At 38.2% G+C, this 19,465-nt stretch overlaps 1 protein-coding gene and 1 pseudogene across 7 annotated transcripts in view; one reads left to right on the top strand and one right to left on the bottom strand.

Moving 5' to 3' along the window:
- Positions 1-19,465, top strand: part of STK3 (serine/threonine kinase 3) — a 331,890-nt gene that overhangs the window by 35,940 nt on the left and 276,485 nt on the right. For 6 of the 7 annotated variants that reach the window (XM_005563776.4, XM_015455063.4, XM_074000046.1 and 3 more), the window contains 2 exons: positions 8,374-8,454; positions 15,761-15,889. In XM_005563776.4, coding sequence (XP_005563833.1) covers positions 8,374-8,454; positions 15,761-15,889 — 210 coding nt within the window. Of the gene's footprint in view, positions 1-8,373; positions 8,455-14,213; positions 15,505-15,760; positions 15,890-19,465 lie in introns of those variants that run through there. The other variant, XM_065519472.2, reaches the window with a different exon arrangement.
- Positions 1,327-5,367, bottom strand: LOC102128769 (large ribosomal subunit protein eL19-like; annotated as a pseudogene).

The raw sequence follows: 19,465 nt of genomic DNA, 5'->3' as shown, positions 1-19,465 counted from the left end.
GGGCTGTTTGTGTTTGTGTGTCTTCCTTGGATCTCGGGTGTCCATCATGATTCCAGTGGATTCCTGTTTTCCTTTGTGAATTAAAGCTCTCAGAGTTGAGCTTTGTACACTATCTTGCTATTTCCGAGAGAATAAGGCCCACTAAAAGCCTCTAATCTGCCATCTTGGAAATAAAAAAGGATTTAGAATATAATCTTAATTGAGAAAGCAGTGGCAGGGTTTGAGAGAATTGACTCCAATTTTGAAAGTTCTGCTTGTGGGTAAGATGCATCAAACAGCATCACATGCTATAGAGAAATCTTTTGGGAAGGAATAATTAATTGATGTGGCAAACTTCGTTGTTGTCTTATTTTAAGAAATTTCCACAGCTACCCCAACATTTTGCTACCACCACACTGATCAGGAAGAAGTTATTAACATAGAGGCAAGACTCTCCACCAGCAAAAAGATTTTGACTTGTTGTAGATTCAGATGATCATTGGCATTTTTAGCAATAAAGTGTTTAAAATCTTTTTTACTTTTGATTTTTATGGGTACATAGTAGGTGTATATATTGGGTACATGAGATATTTTGATACAGGCATATAATGCATAACAATCATCAGGGAATAGTGGGTATCCTTCACCTCAAACATTATTTTTATATTGAGGTATATATATATTTTTTCAGACATAATGCTATTATATACATAATAGACTACAGTATAGTGTAAACATTTATATGTCCTGGGAAAACAAACATTTTTATGTTTTTTGCTTTATTGTGGTATTTGCTTTATTGATGTGGTCTGAAACCGAACCTGCAGTATCTCTGAGATATGCCTATATGTCTTTCCTGTGAATACTTTTAGTATTTTTTCTCTATACAAAATTTATACCTATACAAATTGCTGATGTTCAGCAATTTGATCATAATATATCTTGGCTCTCTTTCTCACCTTCTCTCTCTCTCTTTGTGTTTTATCTTTTCAAATTTGTTGAATTTGATGCATCTGTGTGGGTTTATGGTTTACATAAAATTTGGAAAATGTTTCTCCTTATTTCCCTCCTTCCTTGCCTTACTTTTCTTTCATTACTTCCCATCCCGTTTGTTTATTTTTCATGTGGGACTCAGGCCTTTTGTTTCTTCCTTTATTTAAATAACATTTTTTCCTTTTCAAATGATTCATGTTTTGTGCTGCACTGTCTAATCTCATTTTAATCTTATTCAACACAAATTTTGTTTCAGATATATATATATTTTTTGTAGATAAAGATGTGTTTTATTTTAATGATTGATCTGTATAATCACCAAGACCACTATGTACAGACAAGAAAAGGGAAGCTTTATTTCCTGGTCTCTTGCTCCTTGGACAAAGTCTTGATATGCTCTTCCCTCTTTGCCTGGAGGCGCTGTTCGTGGTACTTGCATGCTTCCTTGATCTTAGACCAGCAGGCCTCTGCCTGGTCAGCCAGGAGCATCTTGTGGGGCTGTGTGCCTTCAGCAGGCAGATGTGTTCCATGAGAATCGGCCTGTTTTTGAACACACTCCCTTTTACCTTCAGGTACAGGCTGTGATATGTGTGGCAGTCAGTCTTTTTAGATTCACAGTATCTTTGAGCAGCTGACGCAGAATTCCCGTTCTCCTCACCCAAGTTATCTTCTCTGGCATTTGAGCATTGGCTGTACCCTTTTTGCTTACCTGTGTCCATGTACCTGCCCTTCTGGCAGGCCAAGGTGCTTTTCTGGCAGTGAGCCCAGGAACGGACAGTCACCGACTTAACGGACAATCAGCACACCTTTGATCAGCTTCTGGATGTGCTGACAGGAGTTGGCATGGCAGATTTCATTGGTCTCCTTGGTGTCCAGCCAGATCTTTTTGCCACAGCAGAGGATGCTAGAGGTAAGCCTCTTCTGAAGCCTTGAACATACTCACAGCTTCTGCTGCAGCAACAAAAGCAAATATTTTATTTTTTATCTCTTAAATTTCCGTTTATCTTTCCGTCATCTTCCATTTCCTTTAACATCTGTGAGTATGTGAAAGTATATTCATAAGAGCTTTTTATAAGATATTTATCAATTTCACCGCCTCTGTTGTTTCTGGGTCTGTTTTATTGACTAATTTTTCTCTTTATGAGTTATAGTTCCTGATTACTCATAGGTTTAATAATTTTTGATTGATTTTTTGACATTGTTAATTTTATGTTTGTGAATGTCGAATTTTGTTTTGCTTAAGTTACGGACTCGTTCTGATAGGCAGTTAAGTAAGTTGTCTTGTGGTTTGGCTTGAGGCTTTTGAGGTTAGTTTTTAAGCTACTCTAGGGAGAATCTGGAATATCCTTTATCTTTTGGTAATATAATCTCCTTTCTAAAATAATGCTTTTCTGAGTTCTTTTCTGAGTGACCTTTATATTCATGGAGTTCTTTCAACTCTGGATAGTAGGAAAGATTCCCTGCCTTGTGATACGTCTGGGAATTTTGCTTTTTATTGCTCCCTGATCGTTTTTTTCCCCTTTAGAAACTGGTTTTGCTGGGCTTTGAGGAGTGTTTTGTAAGCTTGCACAGACTGGCATTTCATGGAAACCTCTAGATAGATTGCTGAACCTTTTCTCTGCATAGCTCCCTTCTCCTGATACTCTGTAATGGAAGTTCTATTTGCCTTGATTCCTCACCAAACTCTAAGCTCTATTTCTTCAACTCAGCAAAATTGCTTGGTTCTGTTTGAGTTCTTCTTTTCCTGTGCTACAGTCTGACATAGTCTCTAGATCTAAAGCCTGGGTGATGGCAGGGCTCATCTTATTTCTTCTCCTTCTCTTGGGGACCTCACTATATCCAGTTCTGGAATACCTGATAGCCAGCATCTGAAAATAGTTTCTTACATTTTGTTGAGTTTTGTAGCTATTTACAGCTGACAGATAATTCTGCTTCCTGTCACACCTGGTGGCTGGAAGTGGAAGTTCTACAATGGATACTTAAACTTCGAAGCTGCTTGAACTTTTGGTAGCTTTTGATGTAGCCAAATATTACCTTCTTGTGCTTCATGACCTCATTTCTTAAATATTGGTGTTTCCTTGATATGTGTTTTGTGTTTGACTCTTATTTTTTCTTAGACATTTTCTTGATGATTTTGTCTCTTCTGAAGGCTTCAAGCTATGTGCTGATGACACCAAGAATTATATTTCTAGTTCAAATCTCTCCTGAGATTTGTAAATCCAGTTGCTTACTGGAAACCTACTTTTAGATGACTAGAATTGAGCCCATCTTATTCCCCTCCAGACTGTTTTTTTTTTTCCTGTGTTTCCTACCTTAGTAAATGGCATTACAATCCACTCATTTGCAAAAACAAATTAATGACATTTTTTGTATGGCAGAAAATCAAATAGATGGCACAATTAAAAATAAGTGAAGTCAAAATGAAAATGAAAATGAAAATGTTTTTAATCTCAAAAAAAGGGCTAGTTTCCTTTGTATACAGATAAGAAAAGGACTGAAAACCCAGTGGAAAAATGATTAAAGAACAAGTAGGTGATTTTAGTTTCTTAATCATATTGAAAAGATGGTCAACTTCACTCATAATAATACAAGTTAAGTCTACACTGAGCTAATAAGTTTTCATCACAGATTGGCTAAAATCCAAATAATTTCATTAAATACCCTATTGGTGAAACTGTGGGAAAGAAGGGCTCTAATATATTGCTTGTTGGAGAATAAATTGGTACAAACTCTATGAAGGACAACTTGCTGAAATCAGTATATGTGTATATATATTTATAGAACATACAAGTATAATAGGTAAAATGTACCATAATGTAATCAATAATTTTAATAATTACCATATAGTTATTATAATAGTGATCTTATGTTATACCACATTATTAAAATTATGTTATGTGATTATATACTTGTCAGTATATCTACTTTTATATTGATGTGTGTATGAATGTGTCTGTATTCTCAGTTTCATTTCTGGGAATTTATTCCACATATATTCTAGCACATGTATTAATTGACTTATACATAAGGTTACTCATCGCAGCATTGTTTATCATATCAAAAGAGAACCTGGATGTCCATAAGCAAAAGACTGGGCAAGTAAGATGTGCTATATCTCTGTAATTGAATAGAATGCAGCTGTAAAAAAGAACAGTGATGCTTTATACAGGTTTAGAATCTCTTATCTGAGATGCTTGGGACCAGAAGTGTTTCAGATATCTGAATTTTTTTTTTTTTTTTTTTTTGTATTTTGAAGTATTTGCATATACATGATGAGATATCTTGGGGCTGGGACCCAAGGCCAAACATGAAATTTGTTTTGTATCTGCATTATACACATAGCCTGTGGGTAATGTTACACAATATTTTAAGTAATTTTCTGCATGAAACAAAGTTTGCATACATTGAACCATCAGAAAGCAAAGGTGTCACTATCTCAGCCACCCATGTGGACAGTCTGTGGGGTTGTTTGGCATCACCATCATTTCTGACTCTGAATTTACATGCTACTGATAAGCAATCATTTTCTTATACTTGCTCATGCATAAGTACTTACCTGTAAAAAACGTGGCATAACATTAATACAGTGGAAAATAAATATGATCAGGGTAATTAAGCAGCACAGTAGCATTACCAGAATACCTGTATCAGCTTTTAAACAGCAGGAACAACAAACAACGGCAGGCTTTTAGTTTTCACCTCTGATGCTGATTTTTGATTGAAAGGTTACTACTATACACTGTGTGCGTTTTTGTTTTGTTTTGTTTTGTTTTTTAAGGTGAGAAGAAACATCAGAAGCAGCTGAGGGACCAGGAAATAGGTCCGCTAGGGATAAGGAAACATTCTGCTGGATGGCTTTTTAAAATGTTTCCTCTAGAATCGTCTGCCTCATTAACAATGGCTTTTGTCTTAGAAGTCTCTCTTTGCTGGGCGCGGTGGCTCAAGCCTGTAATCCCAGCACTTTGGGAGGCCAAGATGGGTGGATCACGAGGTCAGGAGATCGAGACTATCCTGGCTAACATGGTGAAACCCCGTCTCTCCTAAAAATACAAAAAAACTAGCTGGGCGAGGTGGCAGGCGCCTGTAGTCCCAGCTACTCGGGAGGCGGAGGCAGGAGAATGGCGTGAACCCGGGAGGCGGAGCTTGCAGTGAGCTGAGATCTGGCCACTGTACTCCAGCCTGGGCGACAGAGCGAGACTCTGTCTCAAAAAAAAAAAAGGAAGTCTCTCTTTGATGTTATAAACTGACGTGATTTCTTGTTCTGTTAAGAATGCATTCTACTTTAGTCCTAAAATAACCCCATCACACCTTGTCATCTTCTGGCACTTTTTCTGCAATGTTAACATCTTCTTCATTGTTACTACTACTACTACCATAACCTTGATTCAGAACCATTTCTGCTATTTCTTTTTTCTTTTTTTGAGATAGGGTCTAACTCTGCCACCCAGGCTGTAGTGCCATGGCGTGATCTCAGCTCACTGCAACCTCCACCTCCCAGGCTCAGTCTCCCAAGTAGCTGGGACCACAGGCATGTGCCACCATGCCCACCAAACGTTTGGTATTTCTTAATAGAGACAGGGTTTCGCTGTTTGCCCAGGCTGGTCTTGAACTCCTGAGCTCAAGCGATACGCCTCCCTTGGCCTCCCAAAGTGCTGGAATACAGGCATGAGCCACCGCGCCCCGCCCATTTCTGCTATTTTACCATTGGTCAATGAATGAACAACTGTAGACTCACTATCAATGTTAAAAACTTATTTGATATCCATTTCTTCCAACTTACTGACAGACTCTGAAGGTGTTTTTTTTTGCATATGTAAGAAAGTCAAACATCTTTTTATTTTTATTTATTATTGTTTTTAAAATTTTTAATTAATTTATTTTTTTGAGACGGAGTCTTGCTGTGTTGCCCAGGCTGGAGTGCAGAGGCGCAATCTTGGCTCACTGCAGGCTCTGTCTCCCGGGTTCACGCCATTCTCCTGCCTCAGCCTCCCAAGTAGCTGGCACTACAGGCGCCCGCCACCACGCCCGGCTTATTTTTTGTATTTTTAGGAGAGACGGGGTTTCACCATTTTAGCCAGGATGGTCTCGATCTCCTGGTGATCCACCAGTCTTGGCCTCCCAAAATGCTGGGATTACAGTCATGAGCCACCGCGCCTGGCCTATTTTTTTTTTTATTATCTTGACATACAGAATCCTTCAAAGTCACTGCCTTGTTCATCATCATTACTGAACATAGTTGCAAGCTAGAGATTGTGTCAGGTATGCACAACTGTGTCTTTAGATACTGTGTTCCAGTCATTGACAATAGCATATACAATATTCTTTTTTTTTTTTTTTTTTTTGAGACGGAGTCTCGCTCTGTCACCCAGGCTGGAGTGCAGTGGCCGGATCTCAGCTCACTGCAAGCTCCGCCTCCCGGGTTTACGCCATTCTCCTGCCTCAGCCTCCCGAGTAGCTGGGACTACCGGCGCCTGCCACCTCGCCCGGCTAAGTTTTTGTATTTTTAGTAGAGACGGGGTTTCACTGTGTTACCCAGGATGGTCTCGATCTCCTGACCTCGTGATCCGCCCGTCTCGGCCTCCCAAAGTGCTGGGATTACAGGCTTGAGCCACCGCGCCCGGCCGCATATACAATATTCTAAATGCTAAACTGCTTTTGAAAACCTTACACGCTCATATTTCTGTTCACTGCTGCAGGTAGGCTGTTCAAGAAAGTGTTTTTATATTTATTCTTTATTGATCTGAGGATACCCTACTCACTTGCTGAATTAATGAAGTCACATTTGGGGGAAAGTACATGGAATAAACATTATTTTTAATGAGATTTTTCAGCGGGAGGATGAGCAGAACAGTTGTCAAGGAATAACAAAATCTTGTAGTCATCATCCAGTCCAGCTTCCCTGCAGCAAACCCGAACCACTGCTACAAAATGTTTGTGAAACCAATCAGAAAAGATGTCCGTGGTGACCCATGCCTTTTTGTTAGTCTAGTAATGAACCCAGTCTTTCCCACACAGCAGGTTTACACTTAGTGTGCCTTCTGTGTTAGCACCTCCCAGCACAGTTACTCTGTCTGTGGCATTCTTATCCGGTAGGGGCTGTAGTCAGAGTCTTTCTGGGGAACTAACACCAAACTGTGATGTTTCATTAGCATTATAGACTTGTTCTGGTGTCAGATTTTCATCAGTGATGGCCTTGGCAAACTTGTCAATGAATTTTTCTGCTTTTTCATGATCAGCAGTTGCTTTATCACCACAAATCTTTAAAAATTTAATGTTGTGTCTTTTCTTAAATTTCTGCAATCAGCCTGTTGAATATTCACAGTTCCCTTCAATTTTCAGTTCATCGTGATATATCTTTGCTTGTTTCATGAGCACCATACCATTAAGTAGTATGTTTCTCTGCCATGCTGACAGATTTACTCTTTCAGTATACATTTGAGATCTTCATTTTGGTTTTCTGCAGTTAAAAAAAATTTTTCATTAACTTCTGTTCATTGACACTTCAGCGTAGAACTTCAACAATTTATCCTTCTGTTTCTTCAGGTTGTCTATGGTGGTCATTCCAACACCATGCTCTTTTGTAAGACATTTCCCACACTGTTGTCCAGTTTATCCAGCAGCTTGACTTTTTGTGCTAGAGATAAGCATAAATGCTTCCTGTTTTTCTGTCACTTACTCAGATTTTCAACATTGTCTTTGTGCCACAAAGCAGAGAATAAGGAAAAAAACCCACAGTGAGTAATGCACAGTCTTGGCTCCATGTGGGGCATCGTGGGGAACCTATCATTGGTGCATCTGGCCTGTACCTGTGCCATTTTATTACCCTTCTTTGGATGTGCTTGGGTGGGAGAATCTGTGCATGCATGGAAAAGATATGTCGGAGCCGAAGCGGGCTGAGGAGGATCTTTTTTCCTTAAATTGTGTTATGTGCTTACAGTTTGACTGTGACTCATTACATGAGGGCAGGTGTGGAATTTTCCATTGTCAGTATCATGTTGGTGCTTCAAAAATTTCAGATCTTGGAGCATTTTGGATTTCAGATTTTTGGATTATGGATGGTTAACCTGTATGGAAAGCTCTCTAACACAACGTAACAATATTTATAAAGAAGGGTGTGTATGTGCTTCTTATATATTCAAAGGGGAGGAATTAAGAATATGTATTCATATTTGCATAAAGGTTTCACAAAAAACTAATAAAAGTGATTATTTTTGGAGGTGTTGCTGGGCACATGAGGAACAGGGCTTGAAAGGAGAGAGTTTACTATATATGTTTTTATATTGTTATAGTCTTCTGAATATATTAAAATAAAATTAAAAACTTTGTAAATTTTAAAAATTAAAAATTTTGTAAAAGGTCTTTAAAGAAAATATTTTCTTTCTTCTTTCTTTTTTAAATCAGTAAACTAAAAAAGCTGAGTGAAGACAGTTTGACTAAACAGCCTGAAGAAGTTTTTGATGTATTAGAGAAGCTTGGAGAAGGGTAAGTACAAAAAATATGAAAGCGTCTAAATAATTTCAGAACAATTTAAAAAATATTGTATGATATTAATCTTTCAACTAGAATATATTTGTATGAATTGAATAGTATTTAGTAGTAATTAAATTTGGCAGGTGATACTGAATTTTAAAGATTAGTTTGTGCTAAATCTGGTAATAGTGTTTTTTCAGAGAAAGTAGGCTATATATATAAGCAAAAAGCAGGAAATGTGCTGTGAAATGATTTTCAAGAGATTTGTTAGTTCATCCCTTATGGCATTCTTATTAATATGCTTGAAGGTTTTGACTTTGTTAGGCAAACGAACATAAGGCCATCCTTTTAGATCTTGGGGCTCATTTTATTTTGGAAAAGGTAAGTAGTTGATATTACAAGAATATCTTAGTGAGGAAAACAGTTTGTATAGGCAGAAGAATAGTTGACATGGTTTCAAAATAATAGTAGAGAAACATGTCTCGGTTCGAGCAGAGAGAAAGGTAGGGAGCGTTTAATGGAATGGCAAAGTATAGGAGAATTTTTAAAATAAGAAAGGTACAAAACAGAATTAAAAGAAGCTTATAGATCAGCAAGAACAAGGACAAGGAAATAGAGAAAATAAAAAGGTAAAATAATAAGCTAGGCCAGGCACAGTGGCTCACACCTGTAATCCCAGCACTTTGGGAGGCTAAAATGGGTGGATCACTTGAGGTCGGGAGTTTGAGACCAGCCTGACCAACATGGAAAAACCCCATCTCTACTAAAAATACAAAATTAGCTGGGCGTGGTAGCAGGCGCCTGTAATCCTAGCTACTCGGGAAGCTGAGGCAGGAGAATCACTTGAACCTGGAAGGTAAAGGTTGCGGTGAGCTGAGATCACGTCATTGCACTCCAGCCTGGGCAACACAAGCGAAGCTCCATCTCAAAAAAAAGAAAAAGAAAAAAAAAGCTAAACATGATGGAAGGAATAAAATCAAGTGTATTTTTCAGTAAATGTTAATTCTCCCATTAAAAGACAAACTGTTAGAGTAAATGAACATGTGAAACCTACCTATATTTTGTTTATAGGAGATACAAGTAAAACAAATAATGGAAATATAAGGCTATTTATTTATTATTAATAGAGATGGGATCTTGCTATGTTACCCAGGCTGGTCTTCAACTCCTGGCCTCAAGTGATCCTCCTTCCTTGGCCTCCCAAATTGTTAGGATTATAGATGTGGGCCACTGTGCATAGCTTATAAGGATATTTCTTATAAAAAATATTATGTAAGAGATGAATGTACAAATAAAAAAAAGTAATAGCAATTTTTATATTAGATACATTAAAGTTTAAAAGATTTCAACTAAATAAAGAGGTATATTAGGTAGCGATATGAAAGACAATTTATAACAAAACATATCAGACAACATGGCAGCTAAATTTATGACAGAAAAGCTATTAGTGATGTCAGAGGCATCTAATAAAAGTATAATTGTATGGGAGATTTCAGTGTATCTCTTTTAGAATTGGACAGATATAATAGAAAAAAGAGAAAGGACATAGAGGGAGTTAACATTATGATGAATAAACTTGATTTTATAGAAATGTAAATATATATAAAGTAAAAATATATAAAGTACCTGTATGTCTATATAACTATACATATATATTTCTTGCGGACCTGCTTTTTTGGTGTATGTTCAAGGACCATTGATAAAAGAAAAGTTACAAATTCTTAAAAATAAGAGATTTTTACTGGTCACATTTTCTGATTGTATTAAGCTATTCATGTGTTGTTATAAGAAAAATACCTGAGACTGGGTAATTTATAAAGAAAAACTTAATTGGCTCACAGTTCTGCAGACACTACAAAAAGCACGGTGCCAGCATCTGCTTCTGGTGAGGGCTTCTGGAAGGTTATAGTCATGGAAGAAGGCAGAGGGGGAGCAGATGTCTCACATGGTAAGAGCAGGAGCAAGATAGGACAGGGGAGGTGCCAGAGTTTTATTTTTTTTATTTTTAAATTTTTTTGAGACAGAGTTTCTCTCTCGTCATCCAGCCTGGAGTGCAATGGCACGATCTTGGCTCACTGCAATGTCCTCCCGGGTTCAAGGGATTCTCTTGCCTCAACCTCCTGAGTAGCTGGGATTATAGGCGCCTGCCACCACGCCCAGCTAATTTTCATATTTTCAGTAGAGATGAGGTTTCACAATATTGGCCAGGCTGGTCTCGAACTCCTGACCTCAGGTGATCTGCCCACCTCGGCCTTCCACAGTGTTGGGATGACAGGCGTGAGCCACTGCACCCAGCCTGTCACACCGTTTTAAACAAGCATGTCCTGTGAGAACTCACTTACCATCTCAAGGACACCAACAAGCCATGAGGAAACTGCCCCTATGACCCAAACGTCTCCTAACAGATTCCACCTCCAACATTGGGGATTACATTTCAAAATGAGTTTTGGAGAGGACAAATATGCAAACCATATCACTGATTATACTCACTAAATTAGAAATAAGTAGTTATAATATGACAAAATCCACACCAACTGGAAATTAGGAAACATAATCTGAAGTAACTTGTTGATTGAAGAGGATATTATAAATTATCTACAAAACACTGAAAAGGAGAACACATTGTGCCGGTATCTATGGAATACAGTAAAACTAATTAAAAGAAAAGTTTTAGTTCTAAATTCATTCATTACTAAAGAAGACAGGCAAAAAATAAACTTAGTGCTTAAAGAACTTAGAAAAATTATGAAACATACTGAAAGAAACTGAAGATTGAATTAAAGAAAAAGCTGAAATTAATGAGATAGAAAAAAAATTAAAAATGAAAAATATGAACCCAGCGCAGTGGCTTATGCGCTGTAATCCCAGCATTTTGGGAGGCCGAGGTGGGTGGATCACTTGAGGTCTGGAGTTTGAGACCAGCTTGACCAATATGGTGAAACCCCATCTCTACTAAAAATGCAAAAATTAGCCGAGCGTGATGGCATGTGCCTGTAATCCCAGCTACTTGGAAGGCTGAGACAGGAGAATTGCTTGAACCCAGGAGGTGGAGGTTGCAGTGAGTCAAGATTGTGCCACTGCACTCCAGCCTGGGTGACAGAGCGTGACTCTGTCTCAAAAAAAAAAAAAAAAAGATAAATACATATATGTTTATACATACATAAGCTTTCGAAGAGATCAGTAAAATAGTTAAACCTCTTACAGTGTTGACTAAAGAAAATAGAGCAAAAATACAGCAGATTTAGAATAAGAAGGAAGATATAGCCAGTGATAGAGAAATGATTAAATAACTGTTAATTATAAAGATACCAACTCACAGCATATTATTTATAATAGCCAAAATGTGGAAACAACCCAAATGTCCATCTGCTATCCCAGATGAATAAACAAAATGTGATATGTCTGTACAAGTGACCTTTTAGCCATGAAAAGGAGTGAAGTACTGGTACATGTTACAGTGTAGTTGGACCTACAAAATATTATGCTAAGTGAAGGAAGAAGCCAGATATAAAAGGTCACATATTGTATGATTTCATTTATAGAAGTATCTAGAATAGATAAATCTATAGAGACAGAAAGCAGATTCTATATATTTTGGAACATACAGATAACGTTTACACAGCACTGTGAACCCACTAAATGCCATTGAATAGTACACTTTAAAATAGTGAATTTTATGTTGTGTGTATTTCACCTCCTCCCCTCCAGAAAGGTTCCAATTATGTTTTATACACTGTTTAAAGGACAGTTAATTATAGCTTTTTTTTAAAAAAATGAAGCTAGTGTAACTTTAATACTGATACCCAGATGTATAATAAAAGAAAACTGTAATTCAGCCTTGCTTTGTTACTCATTATGGTAACTGTTCCCACCTTGTCTCAGGTGAATAGATGTTGCCACTTCTCTTGTGTTGGGATCCTGTTATCTATTAAACTTAAGGAGCCAGTTTCACTGTTGGCATATTTGTCATCTTTCCCCTGCACTAATAGAGCTTTGATTGATGATGGTATCCTCTGGACGCTTTTTGAAAACATAGTTAGGGAGTTTGTGAGCATGGCACATATAATATATATCCATCTAGTATCCCATTTCCTTGAGTCTTTGATATGCTTCCTTTGGTGTGTACTGAGGCTCACTTAGCATCTCACTTAATATGGGCCACTGTTGAGTCCAGGTTTCAGTTAACTGGCTGAGCAACTGTTAGGGACACCCCCAACTGTTTGAGCTAACATGCTGAGTCTGGAATTTCTGGTCTTTCATCCATATCAGTACATTTCTTCCTCTCTGGATATCTTAGAATTCGCTCTCACACATATTTTTTAGGGTTCTGATAAAAATTGGCAAAATCTTGCAACTTTTTTAGTGTGAATACTAACTGCTTGGGTTAAATTTTATACTTGTCTCCCTGGTGTCTATGGGAGTTGAGTATAACTTTGGGTCTGGAAGCAATGAGAAGTGGTGGTAGAGTGGTCTGGAGGACCACTCCATTCTCCTGAAAAGTGACTGCTTCAGGAGGTGGAGTCTTCAGGCATTGTAAGGTTAATTTTCTCAGACAGGAGGGCAGAGTTGCTTTTGGTAGCAAGGGAGGCTTGATAGGATTTGGGGATTCAAGGTACTCAGATTAATGAGAATCTATCTAAATGTCCTAATACCAGGTCTCTAGGTACTTCTCTTTACTGTTACATGCCTTAACTTTAACATAACAGACCTGGTGCTGATGTGAATTCAACTTGCAGTGTAATTCAGCTTCCAGTAAGACTATACTTAGAGTTTGTTTTTCAGAAATCTCAACCCTGTTTCTGTAAGAATTAAGAAATTCAGAAGTTTTCTGGTTCTCTTAGTCTTGAGCTGGACATTTAAGCCTTTAGCTTGCTGTGTTTGTTCTATAACTTTTCCAGTGCAGGCAGAGGCAGCAGCCCATTCTATAGTCCTTATACTTTATTTTTACCATACATTGTATTGATATAGCTACTTGGTCTTTTAAAGCTTTGCTTAGACTCCAGGCAACTAAGGGTGATAATTTAAGTAACTGTTTGCCACTGAATGCCATAGACCATCAGTGTTCTATTTGTTATTTGTATTGAAATCATTACTATCTACACATCTGTATTAGTCTGGTAAAGACATACCCGGGACTGGGCAATTTACGAAAGAAAGAAGTTTAATCGACTTACAGTTCCACGTGGCTAGGGAGGCCTCACAATCACGATGGAAGGCAAGGAAGATCAGGTCACATCGTACATACATGGATGGCAGTGGGCAAAGAGAGAGCTTGTGCAGACAAACTCCCATTTTTAAAACCATCAGATCTCCTCGTGAGACCCATTCACTGTCATGAGAACAGCATGGGAAAGATCTGTCCCCATGATTCAGTGATCTCCCACTGAGTCCCTACCACAACACGTGGGAATTATGGGAGCTACAAGACGAGATTTGGGTGGGAACACAGCCAAACCATATCAACATCTAAGAAAGAACTAATTCAAGATTCTCATCTTTAAGATTCTTTCCCTTGGAACCGCTTCTTCTACCATAAACTATATTGCTATCAAGGTATAGTCAGGAAAGAGAAGCTACTCTATGTACTCTAGATATAAAGAGTTTAGTAATAAAGTTAGGAGCTCAAATGAATTGTGGAGGGGCCAGGGATGCAAAGCTCATGAAAACTGTTGCCGAAGGTTGAAGGTCGAAGTCAGCATTGAAGATCTCAGCCTGAAGCACTGAAGTGGGTGTTTCTCAAAAGCTCTCTGGGAATCTGCTGGAATCCTGCAGTATTGAGAAACTTCCACCAGCTACCTCAGTCTGCAGCACTGGTGGCTGTTGGAAGCTCAGCAGGAAGCCGTTGTGCACTTTATATCTGTCAGTCCATCTGCTACAACTATATCTGGAAAAAAATGGTTTCTCCTTTTTGCATTCACACATGCATGTTCTTCCCACTGGCAGACTTTTAATGAGGAACCGTTCAGGGAAAGGGATTCTGGGAAATGGGGATTGTAGCTTCTCTTTTGTAATGCTGAGGAGTCCTTAGAAAGGAGTGATGGTGTTGCCTAATTGACAGTAGATGATCTAGCACTGAATTCTGTGTTAGCTTTTGAAGGAACATACACACATACGGCTTTCAAGGGGAGATACACGCACATACATTCCCCCACACCCAGCCCACTGTGACTTTGGGTACCAAACCAAATTAAATTACTTCAGAGAGCCCAAAGAAACAGAGGAGAGGATAAAATATATTTTATTGAAGTAGTCGCTTTATCACTTGTTTCTCTCTTTTTCACTTATTTTAAAAGATTATAAATCTGGAAGGGCTTCTGTATAGATTTCTAATATTAGGAAACACTCAGTGTCTTCCATTGGCTTGCTTTTCCTTGTCTTCTGTAGAAAAATATGGTGAGAAAAACATGATTTTTGGAGTCAGAATGTGTTTGAATTCTGGCCCTACTAGTCTGTTTCTTATCTTTTAATGACAATAATAGTGTTTTTCCTTATGGTTGTGAGGGTTGAATTTCGTAATACATATAAAACACCTAGCACAGGACCTGGTTTATAGTAAGAACTCAGTACATAGTAGTGTTTAACCTCGTTTTTAAATTCTTACTAAGATACAAATGGCTTCTTTCTTCTTTGGTTTTGTTTTTTAAAACACGTGAATATTCAGTTGGCAAAGTTTCAGTAGTTGTAGCAGAGACAGGTTTTGGGCAAGTGACTTAGACCCTATTCCTCATTTTATTTACCTGTGAGCGTGTAGTTTTTCTCTTGAGGAAAAGGTAGTGAAAGGGACTTTTAAAAAAGACACCTTGGATCTCTAAATCAGGTAGAAGCAGATGGCTACAGATTCCTTGCTTCTCTAACTTTGATGTTAATGTGGTCCCCAGCTGAGGGTTTTAACTGTTCAGGTACTCTGAACAGACGTGTGACTTTTTGATATTCCGGGGGTCATTTTCCTTGAGATCAGCCTTTTCCCCTAATTTGAGACTTTGGCTATTTTTAATGTACATTTCATTCTTTTAATTTCCATTTATGTCTTCCTAATGCTGCATTTGTTTGAGTTGACAAAACGTAAGTCTGTTTCTTTCATTCATAAGAAAAATAGCTACTCATTATATATTAACTTGATTATTTTAAGTCTGTAGTTGAAGCAATAAAGCTAAGATATAATTCATTAACTTTTAAAATTGTTACTTGTTTATTTTGATTTTTTAATTTTTAAATAGTGTTTTAAACTAAAAAAGACAATCCACAGAAAACTCATAGACTTTTAACCTTATAGTTACGATGTTTTATAGGAAAAAAATAATGTCTTGGTTTCTTTTAGGTCTTATGGAAGTGTATTTAAAGCAATACACAAGGAATCTGGTCAAGTTGTCGCAATTAAACAAGTGCCTGTTGAATCAGATCTTCAGGAAATAATCAAAGAAATTTCCATAATGCAGCAGTGTGACAGGTATGAAGAGATTTTATTTCTTTGCTTACCCTTGTTTTGACAAGTTTTGCTAATAACGTATAACAAAATTTATTCTTTGATCATCTGTTTAGTTTTCATTTCTTTTTCTTTTTTTTTTTTTGAGACGGGGTTTTGCTCTTGTTGGCCCGACTGGAGTGCAATGGTGTGATCTCAGCTCACTACAACCTCCGCCTTCTGGGTTCAAGTGATTCTCCTGCTTCAGTCCCCTGAGTATCTGGGATTACAGTCATGTGTCACCACGCCCGGCTAATTTTGTATTTTTAGTAGAGATGGGTTTATCCATGTTGGTCAGTCTGGTCTCGAACTCCTGACCTCACGTGATCCACCTGCCTTGGCCTCCAAATGCTGGGATTACAGACGTGAGCCACCACGCCCAGCCTGGTTTTCATTTCTGACTTCCCACTGTAAGTGAGATTAATCCTTTAAGGCAGATGAGGATGGCTTTGTCAAGTGTCTTTAGGACTTACAGCTCTTTGCAGCTTTTCTGCTTAAAAGCAGAAATGAGACTGGATGTGGTAGATCACACCTGTAATCTCAACCCTTAGGGAGGCCAGAGCATCGAGGGTAAAGGAGCCTAGGAGTTCAAAGCCAGTCTGAGCAACATAGTGAGACCCTTTCTCTACCAAAAGAGAAAAAATTAGCCAGGTGTGATGGCTTGGACTTGTAGTCCTAGCTACTTGGGAAACTGAGGCGGGAGGATTGTTTGAGCCCAGGAGTTCAGGGCCACAGTTAGCTATGATTGCAGCACTGCACTACAGCCTGGACATTTTTAGCACAACTTTATGGATGAGAATGAGTTTTTGATGTTAAAGGGGTCATTTAGCAGTATGTATTGTATAATCACTTTTATTAATTAAGAAATCATGTTTTATGTAAATCTAATTCATTCAGCAAACATTCACTAAGCATCCCCAGTTGACCCAGTACTGTGCCAGGATCTAAGAATGCCAAAAGAACTAAGATACCTTTTTCTTTTTGAGGGATCAGTAGTGTAATTGGGAAGACAAATATATAAATAAATAACTGTAATATAGCACACTCATTGTACTGACTGGTGCATGGGGTAATGTGAAAAGAAGAAGGCAGGGCATCTTTCTCAGCCAGTAGAGCCAGGAAATCTGGAATGCTGACGAAGAGTTAATTTGGTGAAGAAATGGAGTGATAAGGGAGAGTCAAGGGAATGACAGGTAGAAAGGTAAAAATAGCTCATTGGGGTGTGCTCATCTGACAAGACTTAGAATTATTGGAATGGAAAGTATGGGACAGAGAACAGAATGAAATGAGGTTGGATAGTTAAATGGAGCTGATGGTGAGGAGCGTCTTATGCAATGTTAAGTGGCCTAGGCTTTATTCTATAAGGGATTCAGAGTGTATAAATTATGACTATGTTTAGCTTAAAGTTACTTAACCACAGAGGAATTTATTATTCTCCCTTAACAAAAGGTCTGCTGGTACAGCAGCAACAAAGGAACAACCAGGTCTCAGCCTTCTTTTCTTGTACTCTGTCATCCTTAGCATATACTTTGTCCTCATGCTTATTATCTCAGGGCTACGACAGGGCTGCTATAGCCCCAGCTTTATGTCGACATTCCAGGCAGGAGGAAGAAAGGAAGAAGCAGGGAAGGGGCTTTCCCAGAAACCTTCAGCTTCAGTCTTATTTGTAAGAATTGTCTCATCTGTGACTTAGAGCTGGTGACACAGGGTAGTCTGGACACATTGTCTTCCCTTATCAATTCAGGGCCCTGTAATTAGAGATTTATGGAAAGCTTTCTCTCCTGACAATACATAGGATCTATAGATTGTAAGCTTCTTGGCTAATGAAGTGATTGCATAATCCTAGAGGAACTTTGCTGCTTGGATCTGTTCAATTTTGCTTTTTTTTAGAGTATGCTGCATATTTAAATTATGTTATGTATTTCCTACAGCATGTGAAATTCAAGTGGTTGTAGGAAAAAAAAGATACATTCCTCAACTGTGGTTCCCACAATTTGATATAGAATAGGAGATGAGATAGCATAGTGCTCGGCCATCAGGTATGCTTTATACTTGCCTGATGCTAGCATTATTCTATTTTTTTTTTTTTTTTTTTTTTTTTGAGACGGAGTCTCGCTCTGTCACCCAGGCTGGAGTGCAGTGGCCGGATCTCAGCTCACTGCAAGCTCCGCCTCCCAGGTTCACGCCATTCTCCTGCCTCAGCCTCCCGAGTAGCTGGGACTACAGGTGCCTGCCACCTCGCCCGGCTAGTTTTTTGTATTTCTTAATAGAGACGAGGTTTCACCGTGTTAGCCAGGATGGTCTCGATCTCCTGACCTCGTGATCCGCCCGTCTCGGCCTCCCAAAGTGCTGGGATTACAGGCTTGAGCCACCGAGCCCGGCGCATTATTCTATTATTATGGTTAAAAGTAGTTCAGGAATTAGCATTGTACTTTGAGTGTTGTCTAGGAAAGTCAGGTTCTCAAATATTACTATTACGTATCTCTTCCCTTAATCTTTGTAGGTCTTGGAATCTGTCAAATCTTGCTCAGATTTCTGCAACAGCATCTTAATTGTTCACTTTGTCTTTCATTTTTGCCTCCTCCAACCCATTATCTTCCTTGAAGCTAGAGTGTTTTTTTCTAAAATGCAAATGTAATCAAGCATTCTCTGTTTAAAACCTGTGGCTCCGCATTGCCTCGAGAAATCGAGTCTCCAGTCCTTCATGTTCCATCTGGTGCTTACACCTCCAGTCTGTTCCCTGAGTTTCTCTTTTAAGTGTCTGTTTACTTGTATTCTCTATCATCTAAGTCTTAAGTTCCTTGAATTCGGGGATTGTATTTTACTTAGTGTCCTTGGATCCTGCCACATAATGGTTACTCAGATACTAATGAGTACTTCTATTTAATAATTTCTGTTTGGGCAACTCAACTAGACTATCCAGAGGGAGTTACACATTTAACATTCTAAAACCAGTTTTAAACATTCCAGACAAGCCTTTCAAATTCCTGTGTGTCAAAGGCATCATCATGTACTTAGTCTTTTAGCAAGTCTGAGAATCATCTTTATTCCTTTTTATGATGCTTCTGATGATACTGAGTCTTGTAGATTTTCCTTCTGAAATGTCATCACTATCTTTATTCTTCTCGTCATTCCCTAAGGAAAGGAACCATATATTTTTCTTCATTAGCACCTGTTCAGTGCCTAGCAATATACTTTTTGATGAATGAATGAATGAATGAATGTGGTATGTATGAGGAGTATGAGGAAGAGCATTACAGATTGAGGGAACCCTAAGGAAATCAGGTACTTATTCTTGCTATGCACTTTAAGCTTTTAAAGCGAAAGAAAAGTAAAGAATACAGTGGGAAGGAAATGTGAATAGAATTCTAGAACTTTTGTACCGCTTTATAGCAGAATGCCTTGCACATAGTAGGTACTTCTCAAATATTTGTTGAATGAAATAAATGGTGAAGCAAATATTGATGAAAAATGGTTTGTGCCTTTTAGATTTCACTGTCAAATTCATATTGTAAGTATGAAGTTGCGAAGGATCAAAAATCAGTTGGCTAAAAGATCCTA

The sequence above is a fragment of the Macaca fascicularis genome, chromosome 8, assembly GCF_037993035.2.
Source record: "Macaca fascicularis isolate 582-1 chromosome 8, T2T-MFA8v1.1".
Classification (NCBI taxonomy): domain Eukaryota; kingdom Metazoa; phylum Chordata; class Mammalia; order Primates; family Cercopithecidae; genus Macaca; species Macaca fascicularis.
The sequence above is the reverse complement of the archived record's forward strand: the minus strand, read 5'-3'. Positions and strand labels throughout refer to the sequence as shown.